Raw genomic sequence first — 18017 nt, 5'->3', positions numbered from 1 at the left:
AATAGTCATTACTGAAAAAAAAACACAGTCCCAACAGATGGATTCTAAATTCATCCTATGATTCAGAGGCCAAGCTGCCATTCCTAATTCCTTCATTATGGCCCCAGTTCTGTTAGTGAGTACACGTGTGCTTGGAGTGTGTATATGTGTGTGTGTTTGTGTTATGTTTTTAAAAAAAATCTCTTTGCGCATCCACATTAAGTACTTGATCAGTAATGGCATCTTTTGATGGACACACGTGGCGTGGACATGAGAGCTCACCTCTGAGGATTTCATTTCATCAGCCATTCACGGGATGAATTGTTTTACTTATGAATATTAATGTCCCTCTAATTTGAGGCTGTTGTTAATGCTTGTCGCTAGGAGCCTGGCAAATCAGGTCCCATTCCTGTTAAAACCATGTATTAGACACCCCCCTGACACTAAGCCCTCGCCTTTGATTCTTAATTGCAGAAGCGTGAGCATTTGCAGGAGATGGGGCGCAAAGCTTTAATTAACTGTAATATCACACATATTCAGTCTTGACTGTCACCCACATCACGTATGGTGCTGTTCCCCAGTATCATTCGCTAGCTCTTTCTCAGCGAGAGAGAGACAGAGAGAGAGAGAGAGAGAGAGAGAGATGGGGTTCCGAGTTCATGATCACAATTTCATGCATCTTAAAATTGGGGATGGGTGGTCTATAAGCAGTCGCATGATATTAAATGTGAGTAAATTATCTTAATGCATTTTCGTTCTAAAACCCATATTAAGTGATAGCCACATAAATGATCATTTTCAGGGTGCGAGCAGGAATGGAGGCAGTAGAGCCCAGTGAGAGAGAGAGCAGAAGAGGAGGCTGGGAGACATTCGGAGATAAACTCAGAAAAATGGGTGACTACAGAGTCTTCTAAGCATTTCAAATGGAAGCTCCATGAGCTAACCGCTACATATTATAGGTATTTCAGTTGGAGGAATTAGGCAGAAAGACCAATACCATCACACTGCTATCAGGACAGTTACTTAGTCTTTGCACAGACACTGAATGCTTGAGGCTACCAGCTAACGAGCTATGGCTCTTTTAAACAACTACAAATGCATAAATGACATAAGCATGCATCAAAACCATAAAAAACCAACAATGTAAATGTAGGAACAATGCATACAAATCATGACAAGTCCAAAGATAAAAGTAAGTTATATTTATTTTCAAAAACATGATTAAAGTTAAACAAATATGTTGTTTGTAGACATTACCATTCCATTCATCAATCAAACATTTAAAGATTTCATTCATAACATTTCCTTTGTTTAATAATAACCCTTAAAAATCTTTAAAACACTGCATTTGTTAAAATGGGAATTATACAACTGAACTGGACATCGAAAGTATTTTCATCGCAAGCATTAAAAAATACACAACTTAGAGGATGCATTACAGTGCATTTAGGTTTCATTAAACCTGGTTAATATTTAAACCCCCTTATAAACTGTACTGCATAAGCCTCTCCACTACATAATCTGTGGATGAATATAACATTCCAAGGCATATATGAAATTAGCTCAGGCATAAGTAATTTGTGGAGAAGAAAATGGGATTTGCTGCCGAGACTGCTGCTGAAGCTATACTGCCCCCCTCAGCACTGAGATGGAATTACACCCCTGACCGCCCTTACAAATGTGAGTAGTGATGTAGCACTTTCCTAGTCTAATTGTTCAGTGATACACTGGCTACGACATTTCCATTTTCAGAGAGACTTCTCAAAACATTCATCATATCACTATAAAGACATTATTATTAATTGTGATTAAATTGCTTTGTACACAAATAAAGAGAACATGTATGCCATTACTGTTATTATTACATACTTATTTACTCCATACCTTCATAAACCCAGATTAGTGCTGGAAAGTTATTTTAACTTAGTACTCAAAAGAAAACAGACTAACATGAGGTAAAGTATATATTAAAAACACATATAAACAAAAATCAAACCAAAACAAAAACCCCAAGACTACTGTGATACATTCAAAAAACCCTGCTCTGCTAAGTGGTGGAAAAAAACCTACAACGGAACACAAACAAGCCAACATTTCAGTGCACGAGTCTCAAGATCTCAGGCGTCCGCAGCCGTGCAGCACCAGCACTGCAAAACATGAGCACCTCCAACAGCCTCGTGTGGGCCAACCTTTCCCATCAGTCTGCTGCTGATCACCCCTCAGCCACCACCCTCTTGCTCTTCCTCCTGAACAGTTTGGAGAAAGATGACTGCCTTTTGCTCTTCGCCCTCTTCATACCTGTTTTACAGGAGAGGAAAACAGCGCTCAGAATAATACTATGCACATACGTCACTGAAATAAGCTGCAGGTCAATATGTACAGTATGTGAATTGGGTTCTCTTTAAATATCTTGTCTGTATCAAAACGTACCAAGTTTCTGCATCATTTCATTCAACTGCTGGTCCTCCTCCTCTTCCCTTCAATATGAGAGAGAGAGAGAGAGAGAGAGAGAGAGAGAGAGAGAGAGAGAGAGAGAGAGAGAGAGAGAGAGAGAGAGAGAGAGAGAGAGAGAGAGAGAGAGAGAGAGAGAGAGGTGTTAATATCACGGCTCGGGCAGATAACAAATGTCTTAAGGCTGATCATTCAGTGAAGCAGTGAGGAGGAAAATGGCCGCTCACCTCAGCCGGTCCTGATCCAGGCCTTCCACGATGGCATTCCGGTCGTTGATGATCTCCAGGAGTCGGTCCATCAGCTCCGACTGCTGCCGGCGCTCCGACTCGCTCTTCAGGTGTTCTAATTCACCAGGCAGATGGGAAAAGGGATTCAACTAAAACCTCTATGGCCAAATGGGAAGGTTGTGCTTAATTTACCCTTATATATCTACTTGTGCACATCCTCACATCAATTTAAGATCACAGTGCAAATAAACACTAGGACTGTGACATAACCAGGCTACCAAAGCAGTGAGATACAAAATTAGCCAAATTATTTGTACAGCACTTTCATGACTGTATTGCAACTCAGGGATTTGAAGTAATTGCTAACTCCACCCGATGCATTGTACCCATTGCACTGTAAGTGATTAAACGAAGTGAGCTAATGTTTTTTAAAGCCTTTGAGCAGCAGTTCACGGCAAGGCTACTCTGAAATCTAATGCGCCTTCAGGTGCTCACAGCACAGGTTCCCTTTCTGCGGGCTCAGGTGTGAATGCTGTTAGCCGGGCCACCCTACCTGGCTTGTCCAGCAGCCTGCGCAGCTCACCCTCCACTCCAGGCTGCTGCTCCTCCAGATCCTGAGTTCTGGCTCTGAGATGGTTGGGATGAGGAACAAGAACCTTTTTTAAATTCCAATTCCACATTCCAAAATTTAAATTCCACTAGTACACAAAGACCATGCATCACATACGGTCACCACTGAAATGCTAAATAAGGATTTAAAAAGCCTGCATTAGTCACCGCATGCCACTACTACATGACTTTTCTCACCATCCTTCAGTATGCTATATTCTTAACATGAATACCCCATGAAGCTAGACAGTAAACCATGATCCCAGGATGCAATGATCTCTCTGATGGTAGACAGAGACATTGTGAGTGTTGTGGGGGGGGGGGGGGTGCTGGGGGGGACCTACATGTAGACCAGCTCCGACTCCCGCCTCATGTAGCCCTGCTTCTTGCGAATGAGATTGAACCAGTCAACCATTAGCGGGTCCATAAGGAGGTCCCCTCTTCCCTCTGTTTGCACAACAAGGAATTCAGCAAGAAGTATACAAAAAAGAAAAACACAATGTGCACCAAACAAACAAACAAACAAAGGACAGTAAAACTAAATATACACAGAGACATAAGGTGTTTGACAAGCAGCTTCACTTCACTGAAAAGACAATACACAGATCACTTTGCTGAAAAATGATACAGTTTGCACACAAACACCCACAAAGTGTAGAGTACCGGTACTAGCCATTTTCTTTTCTTTCTAAAATAACCAGCTGTTATTGACGGACTTTGCACTAGGGCCTTTAACATAGAAATGGAACCTAAAAACATTGCAGATAACTAGTCTGTTGAGACAAGTGACATTTCTGTAATCTTACACTCTTCATGCCCCCTTGAGAAATTCCTTCACATTTTATGAGGGCCACGTCTAGCAAACGCATTGATGCTGTCCAGTGCATAAGTGGCCACTGAATATTGCCTCGGGGTTAGAGTTGGATACATGATGGCAACGCCACCACACACACACGCACACACACGCACACACACACACATGCACACGCACGCACACACGCACACACGAGAGGCAGGGTGTTGAGATGCAGGTGGACCTTTTTAAATCCCACTTGCTGCGATGGCTGCGACAGGTGAGTTGAACAGAGCGCCCAGAGATATTACTGTGCTGGGACTATGGTGACCTTGAAAACAGCCAATCAGGTAACCTCCCTCTCCCCCCCAAACCCCTCCCCTGTCAGGTTCTCCCCATATCTGTCGTATGCCATTTCTACCCCCACCCTTCTCCCTTTATCTCCCTCCCTCCCCATGTCCTCTCATAGCCCCTTTTCACTCCATTCTCTCAATTCGTCTGCGCTCTCCCTCTCAGTCTCACCTCTATATCTCTCTCTCTTTCCCTCCATCTTTCTCTCTCCCTCTCCTCCTTTCTCTCGACATTCCATCCTATGCTCGGGTCCCTGTGGAGTGGGGGGGAGGGTCCCTCAGTGCGGCCCATGTTCCTCGCCTCATTTGGCCCTGACGGCTGGAAATGAGTCCCCTTTATTGGTCACATCCCTCCCCTTCAGGCGGCGCTGGGATTCCATCTCCCCGGCGGACCGGCTCGGCTAACAGGGTTGGAATGAGAGCACAGCTCCCTGAACTGCACACAGGCAGGGGTGTGTGGGCGCGCACACACACACACACACACACACACACACACACACACACACACACACACACACACACACACACACACACACACACACACACACACACACACACACACACACACACACACACACACACACACACACACACACACACACACACACACACACACACACACACACACACACACACACACACACACACACACACACAGAGAGAAGGGAAGGGGCCGAGTCCTTTTTAGTATGTGCAGTATGGTACATTACCAAAAAAAAAGGGTATCAAATCAAATGGGGGAGAAAAGAAACCCCTGGCAGTTTATTTGGGTAAGAACAGCCTGAATGCAAAATGTGTCCTTATGCCTGCTCGCTCTTTGACTGAGAAGATTAGTACTAGACCAATTAGACCATTCACAATTCTGCAGTTATATTAAGAACCCATACACCTGAAAGTCTATTTTAAACCCAGGTCTAGGACGACACCACACACAGGGGATCCCTGTGGAAGCTAAAATTGACCAAACCAAGTCTAAGATTAAAAGGAGCACATCTACTACTGCTCAGAGTCTTCACCAATTAAGTGCCATAGCTGCCCTACAGTGTGGATGACAATTACAGCACCCTTAAGGCCATTACCTTCCTCACAGCTCCTGAGCCTCTTCTCCAAGTCCACCCCCTCCCTCTCCAACTCGTTCAGGTTCTCCTCGATCTCCCCAAGCTCCTTCACAATCTCATCCATCGGAACGTGATGCGTTTTGGCCTACAATGTGGAAGAGAAATGTTCAAAAATGCAGTCTTAGCCTGCACAATAATTGAGAATAATTGTCTGAGAATCACTAAAAGGGCTGTGATGAAGTCTATCAATCATATTTACATGGACATATTTATTGATATTATCTATATTGCATCAATTCTATTAATAATAAATGAAGTGATGGAATTCCCTTTCTGTGATAACAGATGACTTACTGGTGACCTCACTTTAGTGACAGAAGCCATTTCCTCTGATGAGTGATGTCCATTTGTAGAACCTAGGAGAGGGAAAAAGGCCAACATGACCATTCATGTCCCTATATTATGGAAGTCTAGAATATTCATCACAAGAAAAGTCCATGAATCAAATGAGTATGGAATAGCTTGATGGTGTGGCATAAGGCTTACCCTGTTCAACAGGAACTCTATGAGGTGAATGCTGTGCAGATGGAGTCTTGTGGTTGGTGGACTCACTTGGAGAAATGCGGACAGTAACTGGGGTTACCCAACGCGGTGTAGGTCCAGTGGACTCACTTGGAGAAATGCGGACAGTAACTGGGGTTACCCAACGTGGTGTGGGTCCAGTTGATATAGAATCCCCACTCCTAGATCCTGCTTTTTGAAAAATAAATGCCAAACATATGGATTACATCCAGAGGGACATCACAAGGGCGGAGGCAAAGACAGAGAAAACAAAAATAGTTTGTACAATCGATGCTTTGTCTTGGCCTTCTTTGCAATTTTGTTAATTTATGTCCATAGTGAAAATGAAAATGAAATGATATCTAAATAGGACCCATGTTCTGGAGTTTTCCTTTCAGACAGAACTTACCAGCTCCAGCTGAACCCCTACGCAGCTGTTTGGGTGAGGAGGCTCTAAAGGGTTGGAGTTGGACACTGCTGGACACAGGGGGTGTCCAACAGGACAAACCATTCGATGAGCTATTAGCATGGTGGCTTCCATTTTGTGAGCCTGTGGATTTGAGGATCACATTAAAGACGATTTCATCAATTGAAACAACGGTTTAATTAAAAAAATAAATTCAACCACATATAAACATAATCTGTTTACAACTCATTCATTTTAAAACATTACCAAAGCCTGCAGACCCACGTCGCCGCTGCTTTGGAGACGAAGCTTTGACTCTGGAGGGATCGCTGGCTGAGGAGCTACTGGTGACCGCAGCAGTCTGGTGGGAGGATGCTGACTCTGCTAAAGCTTTTTCACCATCACACACACACACACACACACACACACACACACACACACACACACACACACACACACACACACACACACACACACACACACACACACACACACACACACACACACACACACACACACACACACACACACACACACACACACACACACACACACACACACACACACACACACACACACACACACACACACACACACACACACACACACACACACACAAATAATGAATAGTGCCCATTTCATCACAGCTCGAAGAATAACTTGGACATCATACTAATGGACATGTACACAAACACATGGCCACTCAATGTCCCAACCCTTTGGAGCACCCAGGCTTCTTCAGAACAAATATCTGTGCAGACATCCATCAGCCTAAACAGTGACTTATGCGAGTAAGGCACCAGACTTAAGACAGAAGATTCCAACAGATAAAAGCTTTACCATAACCCCCTGAGCTTTTCCTCCCAGGCTGCTGGACAGAGGAGGGTCTGTAACTGCTGGACCCTGATGAGGAAGGGCTGGTTAAGAGGTGGAGCTTATCAGAAGCGGTCGAGGTCACGGTGATGCATAGACTAGCCTTGTAGGTCATAGTAGGCTTGTTCTCCACAGGGTTGCGGGGCAACCCTTTAGCGGGTTCAGGAGATCTGGAAGAGAAAAGGCATTTTAGAGGATTAAATGAACGAGGTTCTCTCTGCATCACAAGCTTGGATTCTTTATTCAGTTGTGTGGAAGTTAAAGACAGGTTAAAGGGAGGGAAATAAAACAACAATTGTGATGTTCTCTGGAGCAACAGATTTAATTGCATGATCCATTGTTGCTTGAATGTGATGCAGTTCATGTTGTGCGAGACAGCTCATGTTGTGTGAGACTGTCTTTGATGAGGACCACTTCATTCATGAGCATGCTCCAGGGCCATGGGGTTAAATGTGAAGGAGTAGCTCATTAGTCACCACTTCTGTAGGGTCTTCAATAAGCTCACAGTCTCAAATCTGAAAATGTTCCAATTCTGTTCCTATTCAGCCATGTTCAATGTGAGGAAACAACAAAAAACACGGAGCAGTTCTGTACTGCTGCTGGCATGCACCCCCTAACCACAGAACTGTGAGCAAACGCCGCAGTCAAGACTTGGGGCCATTGGTGACATACTATTATGACTGAATTGCTGCCTTTGTTCTCTTTGTCATCATTCAGTCTGCAGTCAGTGATATGATGTTCCCCTCACCCCATTTTATCTTCTTCACAGAACTGAGTAAATGATGCCAAGACGTGAAAAAAGGAGAGTAGAGATTTACCATTCATTACCCACCACAAACGTCACAGAGCAGCATTACATAGTGACATGGCTCATATTTACCTTCAGAGCTTGAGTTTGGAAGAGAAGGATCAGATGAGGGCTCGTCGGGAGGCGGTTGTGGACAGTGTGGATGTGTTTGTGTGTCTGTGTGTGTGTGTGTGGATGAATGGGGGCAAAGCTGTGTGGCCCTAGGGCCCGGCCTTAGGCACAGCACTCCTTTGGACTCAAGAGGACCGGGGACAGGACTCCTGGCTGCACGCGGAGCCAATCAAAGACTAAAGCGATGGGTGAGGCTGGACGCTTCAGACGCCGGCTGGAAAGAAAAATACCCGACCCACCCATCAACGCTCAGGCTCATGCTCAGCATCATGGCAGCCCTCACCCGGGTGACTCTCCCCTACTTCTTCCCCTTGTGGATTAGCAAGCATTAGGGATAAACAGTGGCAGCAGATCAAACTTACTTCAGGCTTGGTCCATTTGAGGCGGGCTGGAGCTTTGATCGCCAGTCAGCTGCAGAGACGTCTAAACCAGCTACGGGTTTGGCTGCAGGAGAGGAATGCAAAGGCAAGGCAGACAGAAATAAGAGATTAAATATAGTCTGAGCTCAATATAGCAAGCAGTAATCACCTTGTTAGAGGGACAAGAAAAACCCCCCAAAAAAAACAAGGACCATAAATACACAGCAGTCAGCTGCTCCTTTTTAAGATCTTTCAAGAATCCAAAAGAGAAAAGGAGAGAGACAAAAAAAGACCTACTTTAGCACAGTCAGAACATGCCTTTCTTTTTCTGCCTTTTCAGCCTCCCAGCATTTCAATTTCAGGTTTAAGAAATGTTTACCGCAATACTTCATCATTGACCTTTCCATGCAACATTCAATGAACTGCAATCTACAGCAAAGGTCATCTGCTGAAAAAGCCAACCTTTGGCACCGCAGGCGAGCGCAGAAGACGAGGAGGAGAAGGAAGAGGAGGAGGAGGCAATGGTGGCCACGGCGACGGGGCTGGGGGGAGCTCTCGCACTCGCTCGCTCTCGTTCCCTGATGGCAGCCAGCCAGAGGGATTCCTTGCTGCTGCAGGAGGAGGTGGAGGTGGTGGAGGAGGAACTGGTGCTGATGGCAGGCATGGGGGTGGGGATGGGGGTGCTGGTGGTGGAGTGTGCAGGGGCCGCCCCACCCCCCGCCGTGCCTTGGCTGCGTTTCTCCAGCCTCCAGCTGGGCGCCCCGGCAGAGCACAGCCCCTTCCCAGACCTGCGGAGACGCATGCTTATTCTATTAGGTTAACAATTTACACAATTAGCTCGCCAACGCACTTTGTGGCAGTCGGAGCCACATTGGGTGATTTATGCTAATTGTCTGCTGTGTAATCAAATATGCTAATGAGGAAATCTGGCGCCCCTTTTAATTGATAAAATAAATAACTAAAAGCATAAAAAACGCACAGAAGTGAATATATTACCCTAGCACACAAGACATTAGGATATTAAATGATTAAATTTGCAGTGACGTGGCGAAGATAGCAATGCCATCATTAAAACCTTTATTTTTTATGTAATTGATTTAAATTAACGAGACAATAATTTAGGGAACAAACGATGAAAAACCTCACCAATTATTATCAGTCCTGCAGCCAAACTGATACGCTGTGTTGTTATTGTTGCAGTTCCCCTCGCCCAGTTTCCTGCTGATCAGTGCCCGGGCACGCTCCTTCTCCTCTGGCTTGGACGGAGCTCTGGACGGGGCGGTGCCAGCTTCTGTTGGCACTGGCGCCGGCCGATGGGCAATGGATTCTCTTAAAGCCTGAGCGGAGGAAAGCGCCGGGGCTGGAGCTGAGGATGGAGCTGAGGATGGAGCTGGAGCTGAGGATGGAGCTGGAGCTGAGGATGGAGCCTGGGTGGAGGACTGGAAGAACTGCCGTCTGGCCGCCTGGGTCCTCTGCGCTGAGGGGGTCCATGGCTGCGGCGCTGGACTGGGCTCCACGGGCCTGGGAGTGGCTTTCCCAGGGACAGTTAGCATGGAGGCGGTCTTTGGGACTGCAGGCTGGGTCTTGTCATCTTTCTTTGGCACCTGTAGCTGCACTGCAGGAGTAGCAGGAGTAGTGGGGGTTTTTAAAGGGTCAGCTGTGCTCTTTTGTGCAGCTCTGGGAAGTGAGGACTTGTAGCCATTCTGGTGTGCATTGCAGATAAACATCCCTGGTTCAGGTCCTGTCTTGTATGCCCCTGGCAGGAGAGGGTTCGAGCATTCACTGCATCTATAAGAAAGATTCCCAAGTTAGGATTGCAGAAAAACAAACTCTGTAATAAAAAAAAAAGAAGTTTATTCTCTATATTATATCAATGGACAGATGCCATACTTGAAACAGCTCCTGTGGTACAATTTCCCATCCACTAGGTGGCGCTGCACCAAATGTACATGGGTCTTGCAAACGGCACATTTGCTATTCAGGGTGCCAGTTTTATTAGAGCTCTCCACTAAAACAGCCTTCTGTGAGAGCCAGACAACAGTGGATAAAAGTGGATTAGGCATTTTATACAGGCGACCTTTAGAAAGATGAGCAATGTAAAAAATTCTGTCTGTAATCTACCTCTACCTCCCTGTTTACCATAAAATTTCAATATAGCCTGCACTGCATGAAGCACAAAACAAGCACTATGGATAATGTATGCAGCAAGGATAATTTTCTATTTACTATTATCTAAAGCAGTAAATACAAATATATTATATATATATATATATATATATATATATATATATATAATAATAATGGACAATATACAACACAACATAGTTAGTGTACTATATACACAATACTCAATACAGTGACACCATCAGTCGGAACCAAATTCCTTGTGTACTAACTCACATGGCCAAATTAATCTGATTCAAAGTATAAAGCCAAACTTTGGCGCACATATGTAGTGCCTTGTGAAGAGCTCTGTGGTGTCTTTGGCTGTACCTGTTGGGCAGCTGGTTCTGGTTTAAGCTGTGGTGACGGTTTCTGGATGAGTGGGGCTGGAGGACAGTTCTCGATGGCTCTTTTGTGGCTGAAGACTTTGGAAACAACCGGAAGGTTCTTCTTCTCGGATGGCTCCTCCTTGGAGTCTTCAGCAGGTCTCTTAACACCGCCCACCCCTCCAACTGGAGACGCAGCAGAGGAGCAGAAAATGACAGAAATTTAACAGAATGACAGAAAAGCCAATGGATCAAGTGTGCTGTGCTGTGCTGTGCTCTGCGTCTATTCAAATCTCACTAAGCTTAAAATATAGCAACTGCCAGACTTGGGGGGGTGGGGGGGGGGGGGGGGTTAGACTAAAGCCTAGTTTACGCTCCCTTTTCATTCGAAAATGAATACTTTTGTTTCATGCGTTGATCCGTTTCGTCTGTATTCGTAAGCTTCGTAAGAACGGACAAAATCAACGCAGAGAATGGACAGAGGCTCCGTCCGTATCCGTATCAGCTTTTTAAATCTCTGATGTTAACACAGAAGGTATACAACTGTGTCCCATCAAAAACATGCTCATATGCTATTTTAAACGACCATTTACTACCCTATAATTAGGCTGGGGAATAAAATGGCCCATTTTAGCAGATATTTAGCGCCCCGAATGCTTATCAATAATTAAGTGACCTTTACGGTTATTGACCGCATCTGTTTATGCTCACTCATTCCCAAAATGTACTTTTATCTGCTTGGATATATACCACACCAGTATTCAAGAGAAACACAATGCACTCCATTAATGGATCTGGGATTGTAAACCACTCTAGCCAAAACAGAGAGCACTGTTGAGACTATTGTTTATTGTTTACTTCTATTATTTTACAAAGCTATGCAACACATTCAGGGTAACAAAGCACCATGTTTTGTACCTGTAACAACTTTGAATGAACAATTATATGAGAATATAGATTAAGACATATTAAAAGTATCATGCTATTCGCAAAGTATCTGTGAAAGTGTCACATAACAGCATCGTACTTGGGGAGCGGCCATTGAAGTAGTTGTAGTACTGGGAGACGTAGGTGAGAATGCTGAGTCGGTCAGGGATGCTCAGGGCCACCATATCCTCTGCATCCAGCAGGGCGGGAATCCCCAAGTGCTCCTCGGCCACATGAAAGGCCTGCAACAACAACGCACAGGAAAGCATTTGGTCATACAGTATGTGGGCAGAGATGGGAAACCATGGCATCAGAAGGGGGGGGGGGGGGGGGACACTCCAACCATTCACTAAACCGGTTGATTCTAATGAGCACAACTCTCCGGTAGAGGCAACACATGGTAGGACAGGACTTACTTTGTGCATTTGGAGTTTCCCACCTCTAAATGCCAGCTACGGTGTTTCTGTTCCAAATGTGCTTCTAAAGGATTTGAAGTGTGGATGCGGCATATTCTCAGGGGCCATGCTAGGAGTCATGACCACTGAACAGCCCAGGCAGTGTTACACATACAATACATTTCCTTTCTGAGGTTTATCAGTGAGCTACAGCTTTTAACCATTTAGAAGATAAGAAAGTTACATAGATGGGAACCGGGCCTCCTTGATGTCAATCAAACTAGGGGACATGAGTCAGTGGCCTGGCCTGGTGGAGGCCGAGGAGAGGGAGTGGAGGGAGGGGTGCAGAGGTAGGCTAAAACTTCCACATATCTGATTAACGCTAGCATGATTAGCTGGTTTTGTAGATTACAGCGTTAACATCACCCAAGGTACACACTGACCCTGTGCTGTTACAGTAATATGGGAGATTCTGAGAATCTTACGACCAGATGTGCAAACAAGAATTAAACTTAAACTAGGCTGTATACAGTACTAGGCTGTAAGTTGCTTTTGATAAAAGCATCTGGAAAAGTAACAGTATACTTACAGCATACATACACATTACACACTGTTCATACAAAGTACACTAAATTTGAACAGCAGAATTTACAGGGAAGAACTATGATGTATGCTGTTAGCCATCGAGTATGACCTCACTGTGATCTCTAAATCATGAAGTCAGTTTGAAATATTTATCCAAATTCCCAAAGGCCTACCAGGCAGACTACATACACACTGTACACTGACATCTGAATAAATACAAGGCCAAGCTCCTGCTCGGCTGCAAAACTGTACCCAGAACATACCAAGCCTTTGACAGCCTCTATCTGAGCACCAGGGAGCACGAAAACGCTCTTGACCTTTAATTTAAACACAGCTTTAAATATTCCGCTGCAGTGAGGATACATTTGATTGTTTTACAAGTGGCACAGTGCCGCTTTGGCAACACTCAATGGTGCTGTAAACCTATGGTTTCCCAATTAACTGTAAACACAGGACAGACCAACAAAAAAAAGAAAACCGTTTCCCAAAATAGAAAAGAAAAAGTCCACAGTGAAGCAATCTCTCTGCCCCCCACGCAGAGAAAGGTCTGGGGCTGGGAGTGAATAATGAATAGCACACTTCCTGTGCACTCGCAGGCCTGGGAGAAGAGGAGGATGGAGAGGCGACGTGGAGGAGGAGTGTGGCGAGCATTGTTTCAGACCCAGCGTGGACAGGCTCATTAAATTTTACTGCTCGGCCTCACACAGGAAAGGCAACTCCTGTGTTGCCGCAGCTGCGAACGAGAGGACAGGAAAGAGCTGCGGCCATCTCCGAGGTATTGGTATCTCGACTAGCAACAGTGGGGAGGGAGGGAGAGGGAGGGAGGGAGGGAGGCAGGGAGGCCTGCACCGAATGCAGTGACGGAACTGGCCTTGAACTTTCATAAAATCTGAAAATAAACAGGAAACATAGCACTTCGAGCAACGGTGTTGAGACATTTCAAACTTGCAAAGAGGCTGACAACAACACAACACATTGCACTTGGGCAAGCAAAATAAATAAATCCATATTAGCACTTTATATCTAGACACCCAAAGTGTTTTAATAACACCACTAAAGTGTAGCATCCAGCTAGGCCACTGTAGCTGATCATGAATGCAGTTGATCAACAGCAAAACAACACACAAGCAGAAGAGCAGTATATGCCACCACAAGGCACAGATCTTTGCCCAGGTAATGTATTGCACCTGTAAGTGAATCTAGATGGCAGGGATCATGTATCGCCCTCATATGACAGTAAGCCTCATTCATAATGGATACCCCGAAGGTACTCCTGGTGGGTCGCGTTGCCAACAGACATAGAGAGGCTGCAGTCCTAGGCTAAGCAGCATTTTGAACACAGACATCAAAATAAAGTGCAAGACTCAGTATGAGGTCTTTTAGCCTGACTGTCCAAGGTGAATAAAGAAGGTCTTTAATAATGGAAACGTCCCAGCTGAGCAGGCTGAGGTATTCAATCACAAAAAGACCCTACACACTTCCTTGCAGGAGAGGAAGCAAAAGAAAAATAGGCCACTGGGACAAACCGTGACCTACAGTGTATAAACACTGCTGCCTGTTGAAATGCGGCTTAAACAAACAAACATACACACACATATGAAAAGTCCTGAATCCGATCTAATATCTAATTATCTAATTTTCAAATAAATACATTCTCCTGAGTAACAACAATCAACCAACTTCCAAGTCTGAACTCAACAGGTATCTCATTAGGCACAACAGCAGCACTAAAACGAGTTCACAGAGATGTAGTTCTTCATTACTGCTGAAAGGCGAGAATGGAACAAAGGCATGGACTTCAAAAACAATGGCTGAAAATTAATTGAATTGAGATGAATACATTGATTATAAGTTTTCCTTGCATGTTACAAAATAAATGGAGCCCTTCACAAATTAAATTATTAGCCCTACGAAAATAAAGACAGAATTAAATCAGTCAACAAAATGTCATCTTTGATAAAAAATGGCCATGTGGCCTCCCTGTTGCTTCAAACAAAGTGTTTCGCAAAAGAGGAACAACAAACTTATTTAAGAACACCCTGATATGAATCACATGCAGCACACCAGATGGAGCTATCAGTGTCAGCCGTCAGCGTGTTTTAACATTTCCATTGGCCTATATTTTGTCTTTAGATAGACATTTCAAAAGAGGAAACATGAAAACAACTTGAATTGACTTGGGGCCAAATGCATTTCACCAACTGGGCATATTTTAAAAAACAATGTGAGAAAGACCATGTCCTGGGGACAATGCAGCAATGTGTAACATGCTACTGCAGTCGCTGACACTTAATAGACATACAGTAAAGGGGAGAACACAATTAACTGTAGTTATAAGTATGCAATCTTCTACAACAACTTCTAATTCAGTTAAAGTATGGGGATATTAATGAGTGAGGAAAGGTGACTTTGTAACAACACCATGAGGTCAGCAAATCTTACCAGTTTGTTGTTCTCATAAATATTCTCTTTTCTGAGAGACTCATAGTTTCTGGAAAAGAACACATGAATACAAGTTACTTCCCTACCGTGAAGCAAAATAGCTTACCTTCAAAGCTGTCTAGGCTACGTGACAAATAACACAGGAACACACCTCTGTAGGCAAATTTAGCCTACAATGTTTTGGAGATATCTTTGGGACATGTTTTGGAGATAGCCTATCACGATCTGAAAACATAGTAGCCTACTTGTAAAGACATATCAACTCAGTGTCAGTGTCATCAACTTACAAAGATTCATACATAGTAGGCTAGAGGTCCACTGTCAGTATCTCGACTACCTCCTCCCTTCAAAATAAGTTACAAATGCGAATGCTTTGTTTGTAATCAGTTAAGCGAAAAGAGAGACCAAGACACTGTAGAAATTAGACTAGAGAGTGGAGTAGCCCGGCTCGGTTGGGATGTAGGTTATGATACTTTTCAGCTCACAAGTTAGTGAACATCCTAGACAGGTAACATTATTATTTAATTCAACAAACAACAGTCACAACGGTCACCATCACTGACGCAAACTGAACAGACCGTGATCATTACCATCTGGGTTCACAATAACAAACGAGCATAAAAAGTTCTTACATGAGATCCGGTCTGTATTTATGGATCAACGCACAGAACGCTAATCCATCTCTGAAAGACGTTGTCATGTTCGTGATTGCCACATTTTTGTAGCCATCACACTGGTTCTTGCACCACTGTTGCAGCGCCTTGATGGCAGCCATCCTCCCTCGAGGGTGTCGTGGGAGCCAAGAGCGAACAAGTTTGCGAAGTTCAGGAGGGACCCCAAACAAAGGATGCAGCGTAGCCTATCTGCGAGAACTGTCGTGTCCTAGTTTGAGCTGCCAGACAAACTAGTGCGGGAAGTCCGGGAAGTCTGCTAAAACCACGACCGTGTCTCATTAACTGTAGCCTAAAGAGCAACACAATTAGCCCATTTAACTAAAAGCACAAGACTGGGCTACCTGTGAAATCAAATCGAGGCGACACAAGTGGGAGGGACCTTAATTTAAGATTTGTTCATTAGGTGATTAAGTTGCGTCTCTTATTTTGATACCTTGCGTTGTTAAATACAACCAATTAAACAAAATAACTTCAACACTGACTCACTAGTTATTCATTAGAAGTGGTTTGTGGAACTAGGTTTATTGCCCGAAAACATTTTAGATTATTATTGTGGTTGAAAAAGCAAAAGCGCGCGGACCTTTAATGAGCAATTTAATTATGTTGACAAGGGCCGCTAACAAGCTTTCTGATTTGAATATAGGCTAGGTTTACTGCACAGACAGAAGTAGGTTAATGTGTTTAAAATTAACAATGAACGCCTCTGTGTCCGTTGATTCATTTTGGCAAATAGCCAGCTCATTGGAGACATCACAATGCTAACGACTTTAGGCCAGGCCACAAAACCAGAAGTAGGGAATGGACATTGACTTTAAAATCTAACCTAGCCTAGGCTACGGCTAAATGGCCACTGGTCAGGCCAACTTATGCCTATAAATTAGCAACATAGTTAGGCCTAAAACAAATTTCCCTGCGTACGTTGGCTACTTGTTTTTAGAAGAGCTTCAATCGTGATTGAAAGATTGTGGATAACCTACAAAAGTATTGAACACGCCTGGTGAATTAAAAAAAAAAAACCTTTTTGGAAAAGCCTTTATTCGTAATGGCCGCTTCAAGGCATTTCCTGTATGACAAAAACTAATCAGTCACAGTATTCTGGTGTGATTTTGGCCCATTCTTTTAAACAGATAGTCCTAATATTGAAGATTCCAGGGGTCTTGAGAATTCTTGTGAATCCTGATCTTTAGTTAACTTACAAAACTGTTCAATTGGATTGAAGTCAGGGCCTTGATTTCCTTTCTCTGAAACCAATTGAGAGTTTACTTTGCTGAATGGTTTGGATCATTGTCCTGCTAGAAGGTCTAGCCATGTCTCATCCTCATCATCCTGGTGGATGTAAAGATTCTCCTGGAACAAAATGACTCCATTCATCATTCCTTCAACTGTATAAAGTATGCTAGTACCATGAGATGACAAACAGCCCACACCATGATGCCACCACCTCCAAACCTCATTTTGGTATGGTATTTTTAGGGTGATGCACAGTGCCATTTCTCCTCCAAATATAGTGTGTAGTATGACATCTGAAAAGTTAAATTTTGCTCTCACCAGACCAGAATACATTCTTTCAGTATTTCATAGGATTGTCCAAATGTTGTGTAGCAAACTTTCAACGAGATTTGACATGTTTTTCTTCAGCAATAGAGTCATACGGGATGAGCGTGCATAGACGCCATGGCGGTGGAGTGCATTACCTATGATTTTCTCTGTAACAATTGTACCTGCTGCCTCCAAGTCTTTCTGGAGCTTTCTCTGAGTGGTCCTTGGATCTTGGGCTACTCTTCTGACTATCCTTCTGACTTCCTGGTCAGAAATATTGCAAGGATGGCCAGTTGTTGATGCAGTGATGTTCCTTCCACTTGCAGATAATGGCTCCAATACTGCTTGCTGGATGATTCAGAAGTTTTGAAGTGCATCTGT

General features: G+C 44.1%; 1 protein-coding gene across 2 annotated transcripts; it reads right to left on the bottom strand.

The window, feature by feature from the left end:
* Positions 1-1227: 1227 nt before the first annotated feature.
* On the bottom strand, positions 1228-16289 carry micall2a (mical-like 2a). Of its 2 annotated transcripts, none has more exons than XM_076264939.1 (19): positions 16056-16289; positions 15424-15472; positions 12102-12243; positions 11079-11260; positions 10476-10606; positions 9732-10373; positions 9048-9373; positions 8589-8670; positions 7275-7477; positions 6702-6824; positions 6438-6578; positions 6014-6220; positions 5822-5883; positions 5489-5612; positions 3611-3713; positions 3211-3284; positions 2658-2772; positions 2410-2456; positions 1228-2277 (listed from the first exon to the last, which is right to left on the bottom strand). In XM_076264939.1, exons 1-19 carry the CDS (start codon positions 16196-16198, stop codon positions 2192-2194), a joined length of 2982 nt encoding a protein of 993 aa, XP_076121054.1. In that variant the 5' UTR covers positions 16199-16289; the 3' UTR covers positions 1228-2191. The 2 variants fall into 2 exon arrangements, with proteins under 2 accessions (XP_076121054.1, XP_076121055.1); XM_076264940.1 differs by having other exon boundaries at positions 6014-6217.
* Positions 16290-18017: the final 1728 nt, after the last annotated feature.

The sequence above is a fragment of the Alosa pseudoharengus genome, unplaced genomic scaffold (genome assembly GCF_046254945.1).
Source record: "Alosa pseudoharengus isolate Yale_2024_CS ecotype anadromous, Long Island Sound unplaced genomic scaffold, YU_APseudo_1.1 YU_APseudo_1.1_scf_4, whole genome shotgun sequence".
NCBI lineage: Eukaryota > Metazoa > Chordata > Actinopteri > Clupeiformes > Clupeidae > Alosa > Alosa pseudoharengus.
Note: the sequence above shows the minus strand (reverse complement) of the source record. Positions and strands in the feature narration are given on the sequence as shown.

Coding starts and splice junctions, on each gene's coding strand:
- micall2a (XM_076264939.1), bottom strand. CDS start 16,198: ATGGCTGCCATCAAGGCGCTGCAACAGTGGTGCAAGAACCAGTGTGAT. Junction 3,714..5,488: donor GCTCAGGAGCTGTGAGGAAG/GTAATGGCCTTA, acceptor TTGTGCAAACAG/AGGGAAGAGGGGACCTCCTT. Junction 2,278..2,409: donor TGAAATGATGCAGAAACTTG/GTACGTTTTGAT, acceptor CCTGTAAAACAG/GTATGAAGAGGGCGAAGAGC.